Source organism: Ciconia boyciana, chromosome 20 (assembly GCF_034638445.1).
Source record: "Ciconia boyciana chromosome 20, ASM3463844v1, whole genome shotgun sequence".
NCBI classification, from domain to species: Eukaryota; Metazoa; Chordata; class Aves; order Ciconiiformes; family Ciconiidae; genus Ciconia; species Ciconia boyciana.
Window position 1 is genome coordinate 6,741,868 of NC_132953.1, and position 20,277 is coordinate 6,762,144.

Here is a 20,277-nt window from a genome sequence, read left to right on the forward strand (position 1 = left end):
ATTGCCTATCTGTGAAGAAGAATATTGATTTGAGGTGCACCTTGCATAGTGTCGTTATCCATCGTAATAAATATCCACACAGAATAGAATAACACTTTGACCAGAGAGACTATTGAAGTGCATTCCCTCAGCATGCCACTAATGTATGCCTATTTTCTGTAGCCTACAAATAAGTAATAAGTCTACTTTGTGGCTTATAAATCTGGGTCTAATGGTTCCCACAGAAAATCCCGAGTAATTCTTTGCAGACTACCTCTCCTTAATGATGCTAGCATAAGAGGCATGTTGATGAAAATTATTTCTGTTGCTTTTCCATGATCAGCAACAGAGAACATCTGTCATTACAGCAACTGTTATTACTGTCCTGTTGCATCAGGTTTGAATCTTGGGATTTGACCTCAGTAGCAATTTTAGATTGTAAACTTCTCTTCTCAAAGACTGACTACAAAGCATAACTGTCTGCTATGTTATTTCTTTTTAGTTTGACAGCTGAAGTCCTTTCTTGACCCCACACAATGCTTTAATATCATAGAGAATTTCCAGTGCATCCTGTAATAATCCTGCCTCAAATACCAACCAGTGAACAGTTATGTCAGGAAAAGGGGAATGCTGGCTATAGAGGGGGATTATTTTGCAGTCTTTCTGTGATGCTGAAGCTGCACCTACTCTGTGAAATGCCTCTATAGTTAAAAGTCTAGTTCACTTGTTCTCATATTTGCATAGTAGAAGTAGCATTAATTTGATAGATACCATTGCTGCTCTTTTTAAACCTGAGAGAAAACTTGATCCAAATTTCCTGTTCACTTTTATGCAAAGTACCCAATGAAGTCATAAATTGAAACTTGCATTTCAGTTATTGATTTGTGTGATTTGCCCTTTTTATTTTATAGACTAAGGAAAAGAAATGCATGGGCATGGCCCATAGACATCTGTTAACGGCAAAAAAAGAGGAAACGTTTCAGGTAATGTATTTAGAACATCTCATTCAATTTGGATATGCTTGGGACTGGTCTCTATTGGACTTTCATAATAAAATCCACAATTTTGTTTTTAAATTACTTAGAAGCCTGAATTCAAACTAGACATTTGGTGTCTTTGCTCTGTCAAATCTTTTGAAGAGGGAAGAAAAAAAGCTCATGTTCCTGGAAGTCCGCTACAAGTGAAATGGTGCCTGGGGATGTTTTTTACATTGGGATGTTTTTTACATTGCTGACTTCCATGTGAGTACTCCCTTTACTTACCCTGAGAATTAATACTACTATGTCATGGATTAGGGTATTGCTTAATAGGAATAAAGATATACTAGATATCTCTAACACAAACAACTACTCACAGTATATAATAATTCATGCTATTTGTTGTATGTAACAGTCTTGCTTCACATATCTTTCTGTTCCAATTTTATGCAATGTCAGCTTTTGGGGAAAAGAGCTGCCTTAATTGATTTAATGTTCTGTACAAGACTATAGTTCAACACATACAAATACTACTGTTTTGCAAGTGTTTTGCTTATTTTTGTAGAGAAGATGACTGAGATTTCATGGAAAAATCTGAGTTGCAGTTTATAAAAATGGACAGTTGCATCTTATGAGTTAGTGTTATAGCTTCTTCATTCAATATATAATGACCTGTTGTCACAAATTGGTGATTTAGATCACTTAAAAAAAATCAGTCAAAGGTATTAGCAAAAGTGGTTTAAATATGATGTTGTAAAACTGTTAAGTCACAATATGATGTGACTTAAGGTTTGATGGCATGGTTCACTCTAATTACTGCATGGAAGAAACATACAAAGGAAAATTGGGTTACACTCAAGTTGAAATGATTCACAGAGAAACTGAAGATACAAAAGGGTACAGAGGACCCTCCTGTTGAGTCATGAGGTTCAGAGTAGACCCCCTTGCTTTCTAAACTCCTGATGGAGCTCAAGTGCAGCTAGGTCCAATCTTAGCCTCAGGCTTGGACAATGGTTTATGCCTAATGGAAGGAATATAAAGTAGAAAAGATGACCCTCCTGTTGAATCATGAGGTTCAGTAGACCCCCTTGCTTTCTAAACTCCTGATGGAGCTTAGGTGCAGCTAGGTCCAATCTTGGTCTCAGTCTTGGGCAACTGTTTATGTCTAAGGGATCATAAATGCAAAATTTATCATTTCAGCATGCAATCAAAGTTACCAAGACAAAATCAAAGTTACCATACCACAAGGTTATGTGCCATATTGATTGCTTACCAAAGATCTGCCGTTGGTAAAAGGTCTCACTGCCACGAGGAGCAGCCTTGAGAGGTGTCCCAGCTCATGGGGAGATCACCGCCATGCAGCCACGCTACCTAGCAGGGAGAGCTCAAAGGAGGTTCCCTTAGGCTGTCATATTTATAGGATAAAGTGGTTGGCTCGTAGCCAAATTACAGGCAGTAGGAAAGATATGCATGAGGCTCCTTGTACCCACAACTTTCTTTGTTCCTTGATAAATGAGTCTTGGAAAAGCCACCCACTATTCATGCATGATCAGTGTTCCAAGCTCATATGCATCAATGCTCTCTGTGCCACTCAGCTCCTTTGTGGGTTCTCGGAGAACAGACCAGAACCAGAGGAGTTCTTGGCCTGGTCATGGCTCAGGCCTTTACCTCCTTTGGAGCCTGTACCAAACTACTGCTAGTTTGGTTAAGAGATCAAGTGCATGCGTCACACCTGTGCACTCCTATGATCTCTTACTATGAATGCTATAAATGTAATTTTTACAAGGTAGCTGTCTATCTAGATGTTCTTTGTAGTGAATGGAAAGAAATAGACACTTGTGTAAGGCCTCTGGGACCTAGAACTAATTCTACAAACTATTTCTGACAGTTCTAATAACAGTATGACAACTCGGTCTCTTTTCTCTGTAGGAAATGATTGGGCACTAATCTGGCTGAATGCAAAAGAGTTTATCTAACTGCTCAGGGTAGAGACTCAGAAATTCCCTAGTGGCAGAAATCCAGCTGGTGGAGCTGGTATAAAAAAAGACCACATCTCATTAAACCATGTCTTGTTATCTTCTGGGGTTACTTTTTACAGGGCAAGCTCATTGAGAAAGTTGATGGCAGAGAGGAGGGGAGACCCAAGGAGAAGCAGATGGCTTGCCACTATGTTTATCCACATTTGTCAACCAGAAGTTGAAAAGATGGAGAAACAAGGTGGGAGTCTTGCAAGATGTTCTGGTTTGATGGATGATAGAGATCCTGCCTCTCTCCTCTACAGCCACTAGTTGATTTAATCTGCTAAAGTTGTGTAATAATTGATGTAAACTAAGTATATGCTTTATGATAAGAGGAAAAGTATCTAATATATATCCAGAAATTGCCTTACTATTTTCAGGATAAAGGATGTTGTTTCTTCTAATGTTTTCATCCCAAACAAATACTCTTAGTGAGAGGTTGGCTTTCTATTCCCAAATGGTCTGAGCTGAGCATCTGTATGACCTGAAAAACTTGAATATTGGCATCTTCCTGGATGAGTGACCTTATGTTAAGAGGGGGGGATCCGGAGTCCAAGAATGCAAGTCTGCAGGACAGTGGGGATTGGTGTGAACTGGGAGAGCAAGAAGGAGTCGAGTAATATGGCATGGTTGAGCAAGGTTGCTCTCTGCAGATAATCAATCCAATATGAGGCCATGGGCTAGGCAGACCAAAGGAGCAGAGAAGGCATGTTTTCAATCACAGTGCAGTAAGTAATTATGTTGTTTCTTTTAGAGAAGGATTTTTATAAAATGGAAAGGGGGAAGGGATTTCTCAAACAGAAAAGGATAAAATAAAATAGTATGATCTGGCCTGGAATGATCCTTTAGATCACTAACAGCAAAATACTGGAATGTATTGTCTATATTAAAATATTGTTGAGATACTGATGTCAAATTGTATTCAGAGGGTATTGTTTCTTTAGCTAAGTAAGCTATCTTCTGCCTAAATGGTTTCTACTTGGCAGTTTTCTGCTAATAAAGTCTGTGTGTCATTAGAAGTCCTTATGTGTTCACAACTACTCTAGGTATTTTGAATTTCATTTTAAAATAGCAATTACAATTAGCCAACTAAGCCAAATTATTTTGCATGTTATGACAAAGGTCTACTTCAGTTGAAGTGCTTTTCTCTAATACTAATGAAATGAAAACATAAACTGTAGGCTACACCTGAATAAAATAAATGCTTACATTTTAATTTTTTTCCTAAGAATGTTCTCCCCCTTAAAGCACAGATTGCCTTGTTCACAGATCCCAAAGCAAGTAAATACTATGCTCAAGTAATGAGGGCTCTTAGCAATTCCTGTAGTTTGGGGAGGTGCTGGAGGAGCATTGTTAAGACATGATAATCTGAAAAAGACAGGCTTTGTTGATTGTAATGTAAATCTAGTTCAAAACTGACTTTTCACCATTACCTTTTTTCTGTACACCCAGTACTGAATCCACATTACCTTTGATACTGTGCCTGGGTGCCCACTGCCTCTCAGATCTTGAAGGAAGATGAGTTGCTGCTGTAGGTGTTGGTGTAGACAACAAGCTGAATGACAAGATATTCTGTATATACACACGAACAAACATGTAACTCATTACGACAGCTTTGATGTACCATCCGTGCGAGTTGGGGGTGACTGGAGGGTCAGTGTGGAGCCATGTGAAGGGAGGCCTGGCAGAAACGGTTCAAAAGGTGGGCAACCTCCTTCCTTCAGAGCTGGGTCTCCACGGGGCGTCTCTTCACTCACAGTTCCCCCTGGCTTCTGCCACAAGTCTTAGCTATGGCAAAATGGTGCCTGTAAAAACTCCTGGCTCTGGCACTCCTGCTGAACACGCTCCGTGATTTCTGAGCAAGCTCTGCGCCCCTCATGCAAAAATGGAACAAAAGCCCACCCGAAGCGTACGGGAGTGATAAAAGGGTCTGCCCCTTGCTCTCTTCATTTGCCACCTGCCTTCGGGCAGGCGCCGGCCAAACCGGCGAGGAACTCCCTTCCCAAATTCCCGCACGCCGGTTAATGCGTTAATTTCCTTTCTACCCCTGAAGGGGCGGCCGCCTCCGCCCTGCCCCGAGTCTGAGCGCACCCGGGCCCCGAGCGGCTCTTCCGCGGGCTGGCCACCGGGCCCGGGGCCGTCCCCGGGCCGGCTCCGCGATCCGCGCCGCGTTTCGCAGGCGGCCGGGAGCGCCCCTCGGCGCCTCCAGTCCCCCTCTGCGCGGGCTGCGCTGTACTATTTGAGGCGGGCGCGGGTGGAAGAACACGGCGCTGCCTGCCGCCGCGCGAGGCCGGCGGCGCAGGGATCCGGGCCGCAGTGCTGAGGCCGCCTGTCAGTCAGCGCGGCGGCGCCGGGAGGCGGCCGGGACGCAGCCGGCAGAAGGCGGTGCGGGGAGTACGCGCGGTAACGGAGCCGGAGCGCGGCCAGCAGCGGGGAGGAGCGGCGAAGGAAGACGCGGGGAAAAAAAGGAAAAAAAAAAAAAAATAAAAGAAGCGAGTTGCGTTTCTTCTGAGCTGCAGGAAAAGGCTATTTCACTAGCGGCTCCCTCTCCCCTAGCCGGCTGCGATGCTGCTAGCCACCGTGCTGCCCTGGACGTTGTTTTTGCTTGGAGCCGCAGGTACGGCCGGGGCGGTGGGGCGCTGCCCGGGGCTGGGGTGGGGTAGTGCCAGGACCTGGTGGGGCGAACAATGGGGTCGGGCGGACCCCGCCGCTGCTGCTCTGCGCTGCCGTCGGGCTTGGCGGGGAGACAGCCCATGGTGGGGTCGTTCCCGTCCGCCCCCCCCCCCCCCCCCAGCCGCGCCCGGTGTGCGTGACGGGGTTGCTGGTTTGTGCGCATTGTTCCCTGTCGTGGGAGCCGGAGGGGAAAGATGGCTCGGGCTGTGCGAATTTGACAGGAGAAAGCGGGGGGGGGGATGTAGGTGAGAAGGGTGTGAGCGAGCGGCTGCTTCCTCGCTCTGGTGCTGCTGTCCGCGGGTGCGACAGGAGGAGTCGCTCCCCCCGCGGAAGCCCACCTCCCCTGGGCTGGGGTTTCGGTGTGCTGTGAATCCCAGACAATGGAGATGGGGGAAGAGGAGGCGAGCGAAGGAGAGAGGATGCTACGTGCGCTGTGTTAATGGTGTCGCCGTGCGAGGAGGCGGTGGATTTTCGTTGTCGCGTCGACTTCATTGTGAATATTGAGGATGCTACTGCGCTACGCAGCGGTGTCCGCCCTCCCACCCCTCCGTCTCCCCTCCTTGCAAGCGGTGCATGTGCGGGGCAGAAATTGCAGCGAGCGCGGGGAGGGAAGAGATGCGATTGCAATTAAAGGCGGGGGTTAGACCAGCTGTAAAAAAAAAAAAAAAGCGGAGGGGAGCTGGACGGCTGGCAGTGGTGAGGAAAAGAGACGAGGCGCTGTGGGAGGGGGGCGGAGGGGCTCTCGGCCGGGGGTGCGGGGCCTGGCGCGGGGGAGCGGGCGCGGGGCGGGGGAGCGGGCGCGGGCCGCGCGCCGCTGCCGTTAAGGGAGCGGCAGCCGGGCGCGAGCGCCCCTGCTCGCGAGGGGGGGGGGCAGCGGGAGGGGTCGACGGCGGCCGCGGCCAGTGGGGAGTGGGCGGCCCCGAGCGGGAGCGGCCGTTAGCCGCTTGGGTCGCCGACATCCGTAACGGCCCGGTGCCCCGGCTGCCTGCCTCACCTGCCCTGGCCCGGGCCGCTCGCCCCGGGAGACGACAGGTTGGTTGGGTGCGGTTACGGCTACGCCTGTGCTGACACCGCCCCCTTCGCCAGCGAGATCGTGGTCTGCCCCGACGTGCCGCGTTACTGTTGCCATCCTTCAGCGAGCCTCGTCGCCCCAAACCCCTTGCTCTGCGCTGTCCTTACCCACAGTCACTAGGAAGTGTTCCCTAGAGCCTTCTGCGCCCACTCTTGACTATGTCAGTGTTTCCTCCCTGTCCTGTCCTACAGCTCATCAACCACTTCCCCCGCCCCCCCTTCTTTGCAAGCGTCGTGGCCTAAAGCACCCACACTGATTGTGCCTGCTGTCTTTACCTCAAAACTGTCATTGCCTTTACTTCTTGCAGCCCCTTCTCAGCTCATAATTTTGTAACTACTTCCCAATCGCTGCTGCTGTTATCTCAGTAAAGCTCGCGCTCTGCCCAGATCCCTGCTCTCTCGGGGTAGCTCCTGTACCTGTTTCTGTGTCCTTGCAATGTACCCCAGTGCACTGCTCATTCCCATCACTGCTATTACAGACCTCACTGCACAGCATCTTTTCACCCCTCACTTCAGTGCTGTCCTTAACTACCATAACTCCTCACTGTCTCATTCCCATACTGACGATTCCTTATCTCCTTTGGCGATTACTTCTGCTGTAGCTCTGTCTACTAACATAGTAACAATTGCTATCTTGTGGCTCAATTCCAGCTCCCATCATGGCGGACCATTGCCACCAATGTGCTCAAGTCTGTTGCCAAATCAAGCCACCTGTTTAACATCAGCACAGCACCCATTCTTAATGATACACAGCTCTCCTGTGTCACCACTATATAGCTTCTCTTTATTATAATTTTAAAAGAAATATATTACTGCTTATTAGAGGGTATATATAACAAATAAGGGGGGGTTGTCTCTCCATTTCCAGCATAGTTCTTCCCCGTAGCCAGCTCTGCATCTGGCTCAGCCACACCCTCTAATCACGATCTCTGCATACATTCTTGATCTCAACCATTGTAAGATGCCAGGCTACTATCTGCAATTTCGTAGCTTATCACCACTCTGACACATTCATACAGGCTTTCTCAGCTGTGGGAGAGGAGAATAAAGCATTTTTTTTTTTTAAGGGAAATAGATGGGAGCAAGCAAAGAAAAATTATCTGCATATCATCTGTTGCCCCACTCAAATACATGTTTATCCAATAATAATAATTATGAATGCGCAGAGTGCCTAGGGAGCTGCACAGCTGGAACTGGCCTGTTAAATCAGCATAAAATGGAGAACACAAAAACCAAATAAAATATTAAAAAGCTAGAACAAAGCAGCAGCACTGTTTATGGTAAAAGCAGCACCCAGCACATCAGTTATGCTTTCCATGCTAAAGGATGCTTTGGTCTGCTAAAGCTTGTACCTTCTTTTTTTCCCAGCTGACCTTGGCACAGTCTGTAATGGGGGGAGAAAGGCTATTGCTTTGGGCTTTGGAAGCTATGATGTTGAAGGAGATATCAGTAAAAGAGGGGGAGCAGCTACTCTGATGTTAATAAAGAAACCTTAACTACAGCATTACAGTAGCTTAAATGCAAGAGGAGGCAAGAGATAGATGCTTATTAGTGAAGAATTGCTGCAGAGACTGTTGTCTGAGCGACAGGTTCAGAAAAAAAGCATGCCTTTACATCTCTTAGAATAATTCCACATTTTGTATGTATTCCTGTGGCCTGTGATAGTGATGGTTTATTTAATCTACTATTAAAACATTTTCTTATAATTTAGAAGCTGATTTATAGACACAGCGGATGGCTCATCTCCTTTCATTTACATCCTGAGAACTATGGTTTCTTAAATAGTAGAGAGTATTTTGTATAAACTTCATACTCTTGATGTATGAACTTGAAAAGTCCTGAGTTGACTGTTGGATTTTCTTTGGGGTGGGTTTTTTTGGTGGTTGTTTTGGGTTTTTGTTTTGTTGTTTGGGTTTTTTTTTTTTTGACATTTAATATAACAGTAATTTAATTAATACCCAGTTTTTAAGTGTTAAAGATTGTAGGTGCTCTCCAGACTGAAAGTGCCTTTACTTTTCTTGGCTCATCTCCAGAAACATATTTTAACAACAGACTTTTCTGCCATTGGGTATAAGTGACTGGTTTCTTGTTGATAGAGAATGGCATGCTTTTTTGGGGGGGTTGTTTGTTTATTTTGGTGGGTTGCGGGTTTTTTTGGGTAATGCCATGGGTTTGCCTTGACTGGCTGGCAGGAAAGCAGAACAAATTGATCGGGGAGGAGGAGGGGATACTGCATCTGCTGCCATCAGTCTGCCAGGAATGGAAAAATAGCTTTAGTAAGAGACAAAAGCACATTTTATTTTCTCCTTTAAAAGGCCGTCCTGCACTTTTGCTCATTATTTAACATACCTGCTGATACTGTTTATATAGCGAATGCACAATTTAGGGTTTTTTTTGGTTGGTTTTCTTATGTGGTTTTTGAAACATTGGTTTTGCAGGGCAGTATACGTCAGTATGATTTGATCTGTCAATAACAATTCTGTTGTACTCTAGCTCACAACTTGCACATAGTAAGACAGATATTATGAACTTCCCAAAATGCCTGTGTAAGCAGACTGGGAGAAGCTGTCTTCTTTGGAAGTGTGTGTCATAGCTTTTATGCAGGGAACTATCAGAAAAATTCAAGTAGGGGCTGTTAGAGTATTTTTCAGGTGCAGTGAAAAGATGGTGTCTTTGTTGTTTTCCCAATTCTGTACCCTTATGAAGATCCAGAATATGAGATAAAATACGTAAAGAAACTCAATTGTAAATATAAAAGTTTGAAAACAATCAGGAAACAAAATTGCGTGGTTTGTCTTCCTACAATAGCTTTGTAAAACAGAGAGAACGTCTGGGAGTAACTTGGCTGAGGGTGTGTCTGTAAAGAGAACTACAGCTCCCAGGCATCTCCACTTTCCTGAATGGTGTCCTTTGCGCATGTTTTCATAGGGCTTGGTGTGTCGGTTTTCATCACAACACTCTCGAGTCCTGGAGGGGGAAAAAGAGCCACCAGGCAAATAGACTTTGAGACATAAAAATCACAGAAGCAAATTTGAAGGTCAGATCTATGCTGGCTCTGGCTTCTTTTGTTTAGGAAAACACATTACCATCGTTTAAAGCCCTTGCTGATGCAAAGGGATGTAAATGAGGTGGGTTTGGCGGTAGTGCCATTATGCCCTTTCAGTTCGTGGTGTTGAAATGCAGCTTCCCCACTGCAGCTGCTTATTAGGAACGTTGCCTTTTGAAGTTTCTGTGGGAGCCAAATGGCAGGCTTTCAGGCTCTTCTGATACATTGCATTTGTAAGTGTTTGAGGCAGTCGCTACTAAGTACCGGAAGGAGATTTTTCTGTGGTTTTTAGTTTACAATATAGGTGCCTAAAGAAAGTATAGATAAAAATAAAGGATAAACTCCTGATTAAAATATGTTTTTCATTTACAGTTCAAGTCCAATAGCTTCCACTATATCTGTCTAAGAAGGTGATGAGAAGGCAGGTAATTGCTATCCATACAGTGAATCATACCTGCAGCTTTGAGACCTTCCAAGGATAAATGAAAGAAAAGCTTGTGCCAAAACATGTTGAGGTGTACAGCGTAGGTGATGATGTATTTGAAAATGACCAAGGCTATGTGACAACTTCCATTATAGCATTTTTTTGGACCTTGTTATGGGCTTTGGCATCTGAGGTTGCTTTTGTTTTATCACAAGCAATATATGTATTACAGGTACTTTAGCAAAACGATTGTTTGGACAAATGTAGAACATCAATAGCCTTAGTCCTGATAATTTCAGATCTTTAGGCAGCTACTGATTGAAAAGCTGATTTTTGGGGAATCGCTAACAATGGAAGGTTTATCCTGCTAAGCAAGTGCAAATTGCTTTAAGATACCAGATACCAGCAGCTGTGGGGTATATTCACATAGTACTGTACTTAATAGCTGGGTGAGTTATCCAAATTCTTAAGCCATCACACTTAAAAAGTGAATAATTAGTATGGATATCTAGTAAGCATTTAGACCTGCGTATTTGCAGTAGAAACAAGGGAGCCACATTATGTTTGAAGAAAATAAGATGCTTGTGCCTGACGATTAATAAGTCTCAACTTTCTACTGTATGATCAAAATTAGACCTTAAATTTAAAAATAAGAGAGAGGGATTTTCAGCTCAAGTCTGTAATTGTTTACTTTTTCTACAGTGCAGGTTCTGTGTTTCTTCCCTGTCCAGCTAACTAAGCTACTAAAGGTCTGTAAGGCTCTGACTGTCCACAGAAGTCAGTAGTAAACTTGGCATCAGTTGGCTTAAAGCCAGGTCACAGAGGGACCCAGAAACAGGGAATGGCAGAAGCTGATCCTATAACTATTTGTGCTAGCAGTTTGTAATGGTAGGGATGAAGCCCTATATCTGTAAATCTGATGCAAGAAAATTAAGTTTAGGCTAGAGACAGTAATGTGATACGTGTTGTAGTTGATCCTTTAGCTATTTGCATCCTAGATCTTATGACAAGACAGATACAGAGATCTGCAGGGTGTGTTGTGAAAACTGGGAGTTGTCTGATTTAGTACTAACCTGGTAGAATGATGTGGAAAATAATTTGGAAATCCATTGAAATGGTTAATTTCTTAGAATGGAGAGACCATTACAGTTAAAACAAATATCCATCACCTTATCAGATTATTGTTTGCCAGGACAGAATGCATAAAAAGAAACTCTTGACTGTTTTAAGTGTTCCAGAATCATCAGTCTCATAATGTCTTGAATAAAAATATTTTTGTTTTCTTTATAGATAAGTTTTTATGATCGTTACAACAATTGGGTCTTTGTAAATCAGGATAGGTACTTTTCATAATTTGTTATTGATTTTAAAAGTATGCAAGACAGGTTAATTTTTCTTAAAATCCATCTACTCAGCAGGGCCCATTTGGAGTGCTGTGTCCAATTCTGGGCTCCCCAGTACAAAAAAAAGATATGGACTTAACTGGAGCGAGTCCAGTGAAGGGCCACAAAGATGGTGAAGGGACTGGAGCATCTTTTGTATGAGGAGAGGCTGAGAAAGGCTGAGTCTGTTTAGCCTGGGAAAGAGAAGACTTGAGGGGATCTTAATCAATGTGGATAAATACCTGATTGGAGGGAATGAAGAAGGAAACCAGGATTTCCTCAGTGATGTCCAGTGACAGGACAAGAGACAACGGGCACAAATTGGAACACAGGAAATACTGTCCAAATGTAAGAAAACAGAACAAAACCCTTTTTAATTTTTTTTTTATTATTATTGTGAGGGTGGTAGTTGAATCGTGGAACTGGTTGCCCAGAGAGATTGTGGAGCCTCCATCCATGGAGGCATTCAAAACCCATCTGGACAGACTCCTGGGTAAGCTGCTGTAGCTGTCACCCCCTGTTGGACTGGATGATCTTGAGAGGTCCCTTCCAACCTCAATGATTCTGTGATTTTAGTACAGCTACTGCTATAAAAATAGTTGTAATAGGTGCTTATTTACTTTCTATTTTTTTTATATATTTGTCATATGTATCAACCTTGAAATCTTTAAGATAAAGAATGTTAATTATTGGTTACTGGTTTATGTTTAATAATAATTTAGCATGTTGGTTAACTTGAAATGCCTTTCCAAAGATATGAAAGGGAGTGTTTAAACCTGTGTGAAAAGGTTGGGAAGAGTGTGAAATAAAGGGTTAGAATAAGAAATGAGTCAGTTAACATATTCAGACTACATTTTGAGCTCATTTTGGGCAGAGTATGGTATATGAGCACTTGAAATAAAAGGTCCTTTCCATAGGAGAGTCTTGGCCGAGTTGTACATAGAAAGTGTGATTGACCAGGTGATAAATGAAAAAGTGATGAAAATTTTATACAATGGAAATAGAAAATCAGTGTTTCCAAATCTGAATGGGCTTTTCTGGATGTTTCATGTATTGTATCTCTTGTCCCAAAAGTGACTATATAAAAAAATACTTTAAATGTTACTGGCACTGCAATATATTTGTACGGAAGTTAGTTAATTGTCACTGAAATTAATTTTGTAATACTGTAAACTTTCTTGTTTTATTTAAAAAAAACCCTAAACATTTCTTAAAATAAAAAAGTGCAGTTATTTACAGTGGGTTTTAAATGCAGTCTTTTTAACATGAAGATTGAGATACATTAAGGATTCAAAAATTTAAATTCATTTTTTTCAGTGCCTTTGTATCTAGGATATTCAAGGCTGCATTTAAATATGATACAAAAGATGAACAACCAATTTGGTGTTGTTTACACAATATTGGCAAATTGGTCTTAATGTGTGGTATTATTGCATAATCTTATGTTTAAAATAAACACTGGGAATAATTGAAGAAACCTCAGAATTTGGAAATGCTTGTTGGTGGTTCTTCACATCCCACTAAAAAGCAGGCTGTCTTTGCATATTAATCACTCTTTCAAAGGAAGTTTGCCTTATTTGCATTGTGCATGCACTGAGGAGTCCCATAGTGTGCCTGAGGAAAAAAGCGGGGGGAATTGGAATTGTTGTTCTCAAAAGGGTTTTTATTCCATTCAAGTGGAAAGACTGAATGCAGGAGAATTAGCGCAGTGTTTTGTGGAAGAACAGTCCCATTTGGTCATCGCATTTCATGTGGAGCGGTCCTGGCTTGTAAGGAGTCTGAACACTGGGGGTAGGGTTAAGAGGGGAGTGACTCATCATTGTATGATGTAATCTACAGGATACAAGATACTCTCAATTCAATGTACAAATACTCTGTGGATTATTGGGCAATTAGGATTTAAAATAAAATATTGGTGAAATGTTTAGTGTTTGCCTTTTACGAATACAGTGGCCAAAACTCTAGGCGTTGATACCTTTGGAAAACACGTGGAAGAGGTAAAGATTGGGGAAATTTTCAGGTTGCATAAGTTTTGGAATAACAAGATTTCTTAGGCCTACCTCACTCCTCTGGTAATGTGGTTTTACGTTACTTCAGCTGTCGCTTTGGAGCAATGTGGGGTGACATGTTAATGAGTCTTGCTACCTTTGTACTCTTTCTGTTCTGGCTGCAAATCTACGAAAGGTGAGCTTTTCTGTTACTTTTACATTAGACATCCTTGTGTAAGCAAGGAAGGTGTCTGACAGTCTCAAAAAACCTCAGGACGTTTTATTCTGAGATTTTTGAAACATGAACTTTAGGGAACGGTAAAGATGTTCTGATGAGTGATAGCTCTCAAACTATTTTGCTTGGTATCCTAAATGAGAAGATGTGCAAACAAAAGGGGTGTGTCTGTATATATAGTACACTATAGTGGGAATTTTGTTTTGAAAGGAGCTGTGGCACAATGAGTAAGAGTATTGGCCTTCAAATTGAGTCTGTGACTGTGGTGGTTATGAGTAGCATTATCGACAGCTTCTGTTGTAAGTACAGGTGAAACCTTATCTGTTCCTGCGGTGACATTTGTTTCTGCTGAAGGCAATGGAGAAATAAAGACACCTGTTGAGGGAGAAACTGAAGCTCGGACAGCTAATATAGTCACAGTACTTCCCAAATCCAAAGATGTTATCATATGTTTGTGTTTAATCAATAATACTGAGCTCTACTGTTTGCTGAAGTCCTTGGTATCTTTTTTTTTTTCTTTTGGTTATCCTTGCATTATCAACTATTTCGGCATATTTTCTTTCACTGAAATAACTTCATTTTGTTCCGCTAGAAAAATATCAGATAGTTTCCTTTTAATGTGAAATTCATAAGGTTCTGAGTGAAGTAGTGTATACCAGGAGGAGTTTTAGAAACAGTTATCCTATGAACGAAAGACAGCAGAAAAATTTTGAGCGTTGATGTTCTGGCTGGGGTAAGGTTGATTTTAAGTTGAAAAAGTCTTTCCAGAAATTAATCACAGGAACGGAGCTTTTGGTGTTTTTACTGTTGTCATCTGTAATACAAAATGATATCTTCTTAGCTGAACAGAGAGTGGGTTTTTTTGTTGTGAACATGAGGAATTTTTGTGTAAATTTGGTAACGCTATTAATGCAAGAAGACAGGAAGACCATTCTTCTGATAAACTCAACCATTCTCACTAAAATACAAAACTGTGAAAGTTTATGATATATGTGTGCAAGTGTGTATATTCTAGGGTAGAAATGGAAAGATTTTCATGAGGTATCAAAGCTTTGCCTGTATGTCGTTGCAGTTACCACTTCTATAGTCAGAAGGAAAAAAACCCCAAACTACCTATGTAATACACTTTCCACTATGTTGCACACTTATTTTCTTCATATGTATATATAAAGCACACTGAACTTCCAGTGTTTAGAGGTTAAGTGTAGTAGTAGATAATACATACAACTAATGTTGATGTTCTGTTTCCATCTGTGATGCATTTTGATGATAGCTGCCTTAATATTTAGTCATTGAATTGTTGTGCAAGCTGTGGCATTGTATGATAAAACAATGCACTTACACAGTGCACTCCTGTGTGTATGTTGAAAGCCTTATAAAGAACCATTTTTAAAACTTTCTCTCTAGCTGTGGATATAAATAACACTTATCAATGTGCTTAAAACACTCATTTTGTGCAGTTCAGGATCTAGCATGCAAAATGCATGCTTGCAGTATTGGCTAATTATAATTTTTCAATAACTTCATTTTCTGTTTTTGAATATGTTAATACTGAGAGAAACAGTCATCAGACACTTGTGTATACCATTTTAGAAAAATATAATCAACAGCTGCTTGTCCAAGTAACTTATTAAATTATTATAAGCCCGCAAAATTCAAAAGAACAGACTACTGTAACCATATTTCAGTTCTAATGTTTTCAAAAGATAATCCCTTAGAAGTATAACATGCTTTTAGGGGTTGTGAACAGACATACAGAATTACTCCATAGTCCCCTAAATCCTTTTGGAGTTTAATCTCTTCATGATCTGTGGAATGTAAATTGAAGGCATTTAGCATTTATTATATACTCCCTAGTGGTTGGTATTTGTTAGAAAAAAACCAGGCATATTGGAATACTATTAAGAAAATAAAATGTGTATATGTATTTATTATGGACACTTAGTCTGCAAGAACTAACAGATACTAAGAAAGCTGTCATAAGTGAAAATCTTAATGAATGCTATGAAGAGGTATGAATCCTATTTAGCTTTTCTCCCTATTGTCATCACTAGAATTCTGGGCGGTCATTTCTCTGTCCCTTCTATCATGATTGAACTGTAGCTAGATATATACCTTGTTTCACATCTATAAAGTTTCTCTAGGCATCTTCAGTTCGCTAGCATTTTTTCTGTTCTAGCTTTTGTCTTTCCACAGCTGGATACGTCTACAAGAAAAAGAAAGAACACTGTTTATCTCTCAGTTCTGTAGCAATTGCTTGTTTATTATTGTAGGGATTTTGTATCTACAGTTTAAAAGCTGATTGGCTGCAGAGTTTTTTCAGTCTTGGTCTTTGAGCCGAGTTTTGCTTAAGAGAACTCATTGGCCTGTAAGAAGAGGAATGGCATATGGAGTAGAGATTTAATTTATTATGGATTCACTTCCTAGCTTTGTCACTGTTTTTTTTTGTGGATGGGCTTTGGCCAGTCAGCTCTGTCATTTTTCTCCATTTCTCTGTAAAATGAATATTTCATAAAATACTTCATTTGTACAAGCAAATTTAGAGTAGTTTGTGCTTTATGGACAAAAAGAATGAAGTGCTGCAGTGTATGCTTGTGTTTGCATCTAGGAGAAGACTGTAATTTTCTGCTTCAAGCTAGCATGAATGCTAGCTCTAGATTAAGGCTGTACTGTGAAATGTTTCTGTTTAATAGAATAAAAGTTATTTTGTCTAGGTACTTGAAAGTGGGTATTTCTGTTGGTAGGATGCTTTTATTCCTGGCAAAGAAGTGTGTGTTTTGTGGTCATGCTCTTGTTCAGTTTGCCTTTGCATAGTATCAGTCATTAGGAGGTAAATCCTGCACTTAGGTATGTGTGCAAAGCTGTTATCCACATCAGTGATAGTCATACGTAATAGCCAGGAAGGAACCTGTCTCACCTGTTCTGAGATATTGTACTAAGGGGTCATGTCAAGTGGGCACCCTGTCAACATGATTGCTGCAGAAGGTTCAGAGTGATTACTTGAGTTAAGATCAATGTAAATCTGCAGACCGGCCAAAGACCGTGCTTTTCAAATAAGTGGGCATTCCCGGGAGTTCAAATGAGTTGTGGTAATCTTTCTTACACCTGCTGAAAAAAACAGGTATGTAATTGAAAGAGGAAAAAAGTGGCCTTATGAGGAAGCATTTTTTTCCACATAGGACCTGCCTTACTGCTCACACTAAAATTCATTTGACCTGCTGTTTCCAAAAATGATTTGGTGTGAGTGGTTAGGAAAAAGTATAGAAAATGTATGTATACAGTGATCTTTTCCTTGCTAGACGCTCTCAGCTCTTTTAAACGGTAGTACTGCTAGTATTTAAAACGCTTAATCTGTCAACATTTCATAGTATTTCACACTTACGTTCTGTTCTGTTCTAAGAATGAAAATCCTCCTCTTATCACCATCAAATCTGAGCATCATTAAGTAATGAATGAAACAAACTCATGGCTGGCTGATTTATTCTTTTACTCAGTCTCTCTGGCAGGAGATAACTTGTAGTGTATTGAAGTGTTTTAATTGGACTCTTTTTTTAAACATACATTTTCTGAAGCAGCTACGTTTCCATTATTTTGCTAAATAGATATTGAGTATTCAGGTTAAAAAGATGTCCTTTGTACTTGGAGCAAAAGCTGTTGAAACAATATCTGAAGTATGTTTACTTTGTACTTTTCCTGTACTCTGTGCATAGTCACAGGGCAAACACGCTTCAAATATTTCTCTTTTATCAATAGCAATGTTTTGTGTTTGCTTATACAACAATAGTAGAAATAGAAACAAACTTGATAGACACAAGCTTGTTGTTTTTGCACTTGCATCATTTCATTGCTAAAATAATAACTTGTGGTAAATGAGAAAACTCTAAATGCTGTACTGTCCTCATAATAGCAATAAATGAAAGCAGTCATTTTCTAATATGTACACTTAAGTTTCTGATAACCTGTGTCTCTTAGTTACTGTCTACCTTTTGAAAATGTTAATCCCCAAATAAAAGACTTAATACGCCAATTATCTATAGATTAAAGTCCTAGTGTATTCTGATTTCAAAACTTATTTTGATTAAAAGAAACTGTCTGTATATAGAGAATACTTGTTTTGTGAGAATGGATCTAGATTTAAATGAAATCACAAACCAAACATGTACCAAGTCATTGACTTTTTTTTGTAGTTATCCATGAACTTTAGATTCTGTTTTCTTGTGGCCTTGTAGCTAGCTGCAGTCACTGTGTCAGGTCTAGGGAATGATTAGTGCCATATTCAGAAGCTTTTGTCTATTCCTAGTAGTTATTTCTCATGAACCTAAATTGGTACATGCAAATAAGATGAGATAAGAATAACAAATCCCACACTAATGTATTTCGTGTGTTAAGGCACTGCATTATTTATGTATTTCTGCAATGTCTTTTGTGTGCAAATGCAGATGTGATTTATTATTTATTGGGACATAGAGAAGTACCTGCAAGTATTAAAAAATAAATGATAAAGATATTTTCTTATCATGTGAATTGTTTCATCTTATCTCCTTTTTCTTGAAGATTGCAGTGAGTAGTGGGACCAGAAGAATTTAGTTGAAGTGGTGAGTGAAAGCAATGCTGCTGATTCCCTTGGAATTTAGCACTTTAAATGGATTAGAACTAAAAATATCTCTGCCTGACATTGCATCAGATCCGGAAGCATTTTAAAGTATCTGCATTTACATATTTGATGTAGATTTAAAAAGATTTCCACATTTGAGCTAAATGATATCATTGTAAATGTAAGCTCTTTGGGAATCAGTATTGTCATTGGAACATCTGAATGTTGGGCATAATTGTAAAATTAACATGTATTTTGCTAAAACGGTGGCCCATAGAACAAGAGTTTCAGAAAGAAAATGTGATCTTTGTTATATATAGGATGTATAATTCACTCCTAGATATGTGGAAGCCTTAACAAGAATTAACCTCCTTTAGTGACTTTGAGGTGGTGTGGTATCTTTTCAGCATCTTGACCATATCTTACTGTTTCGCATGTAAGTGTGCATTGTACTTACTGTTTTGAAGTACTTGCTTCTGCTCTGTGTTTGTAGTCTTCTCTGCCTTTGCAAAATGCGTAAAATGTGGGGACATGAGAAAAGAATGCATAGCTTACACCAACAAAAAGGAATAGGTGGTTGGTTGCATGGGTTCTTCTCAAGGGAATTACCATTATTTTTTTATTTCTCTGTAAATAATTTTTTATCTTGCTGATCAATTCTAGTGCCAACTAATTCACCCATAGCTCCTACTTTGGTTAAATGATGGTGTATTAAGACTGTGTTATGGCTCGAGATGTACTCCTGCTTATGGTATTTTACCATATTTCCTGCTGAAATGATATTTTAACAATGGAAAGTGAAATAATTGTATTTTGTGCTTATCTAAAAGCCTGGAATTTCATTACCACAAATGATGATCTTTTGATTTAAATTGTGGTATGTGCTCCCATTTTGTTTGGACTGTGTTCAGTTTGTTAGTCCTGAGACAGAAAAGCACTTTCATCTTTGGTTGCTAGACAAATGCCATTGTAATTGCTTTCCATTTTTATAGGTGAGATCTGGTCTTGTTATCTGACAGGGTACTGTGGACAGTACATGTAATACCAGATTCCTGCCTTGCTTACAATTACAGGAATCGGAAGCAAGTCCAGTGAAATGGGGGTAGCTTTTATTATGCTGCTGCTTTATATATCATGTTAGATGTTGGAAGACTACATTACATCATCCAATTTACTTTTTCCTCATTTGCAACATGGCACTTGCATACCATAGAATGTTTTTGTGCAGCTAGCCTTAGAAACTATATAATGTTTTGAGGTGTATTTGTTTTATAAGAGTCAGTTGTTAAGTAAGGCAAGAGATCTAGAGAGGTTTGGGGTTTTTTTCTGCATTGTGTTTCTTTCATGTCCTGTGTATGTCAATACTGGGTAAGGCTGGTCACCTTGCTTTCCTCATGCATTATGAATGTGGGATAACGATATTTCTTTGTACGTGTTTCAAACCAATTCCGAACATAAGTGTTAACAAAGATCATGCGTATTGTTACAGTTAGACTTAGCATTCTCAGTCTAGTGGGCATATAGCAACAATCCTAAATCTTAACAGAAGTAGGGAAGCTCATGTAAATGTTGCTTGTATTAACTCACAGATAGGTGGATTAATGGTAATAGTTTTTACTTTCATATAGTTTTTACTTTCATATAGCAGATAAATCATCTTGGTGGCCTTGCAGAGGGGCTGAAACGGAGAAATACATAATCACACAGTAATAGTAATTTTTTTTTAATAACATGTGATGATATTGCTATGTTAAACCTCCCTATGCATTCTTATTTTCAAAACTGCTGGAAAAATAGTTATAAATAGAGGCAATATTTTTTCTGTTATACTGAACATTTCTGTTAATTTTTGGCCCATATTTATTGTAACTGCAGAGCTATTGGCCGCAT

The 20,277-nt window shown here is 40.5% G+C and overlaps 1 protein-coding gene across 4 annotated transcripts in view; it reads left to right on the forward strand.

Annotated features, from left to right (window-relative positions):
- Nucleotides 1-5,109: 5,109 nt before the first annotated feature.
- Nucleotides 5,110-20,277, forward strand: part of NCAM1 (neural cell adhesion molecule 1) — a 157,244-nt gene continuing 142,076 nt past the window's right edge. Inside the window, exon 1 of one of the 4 annotated variants that reach the window (XM_072884835.1) lies at nt 5,110-5,591. In XM_072884835.1, coding sequence (XP_072740936.1) covers nt 5,540-5,591 — 52 coding nt within the window. In that variant the 5' untranslated portion in view covers nt 5,110-5,539. The remainder of the gene's footprint in view (nt 5,592-20,277) is intronic. The other 3 variants (XM_072884837.1, XM_072884838.1, XM_072884836.1) reach the window with 3 other exon arrangements.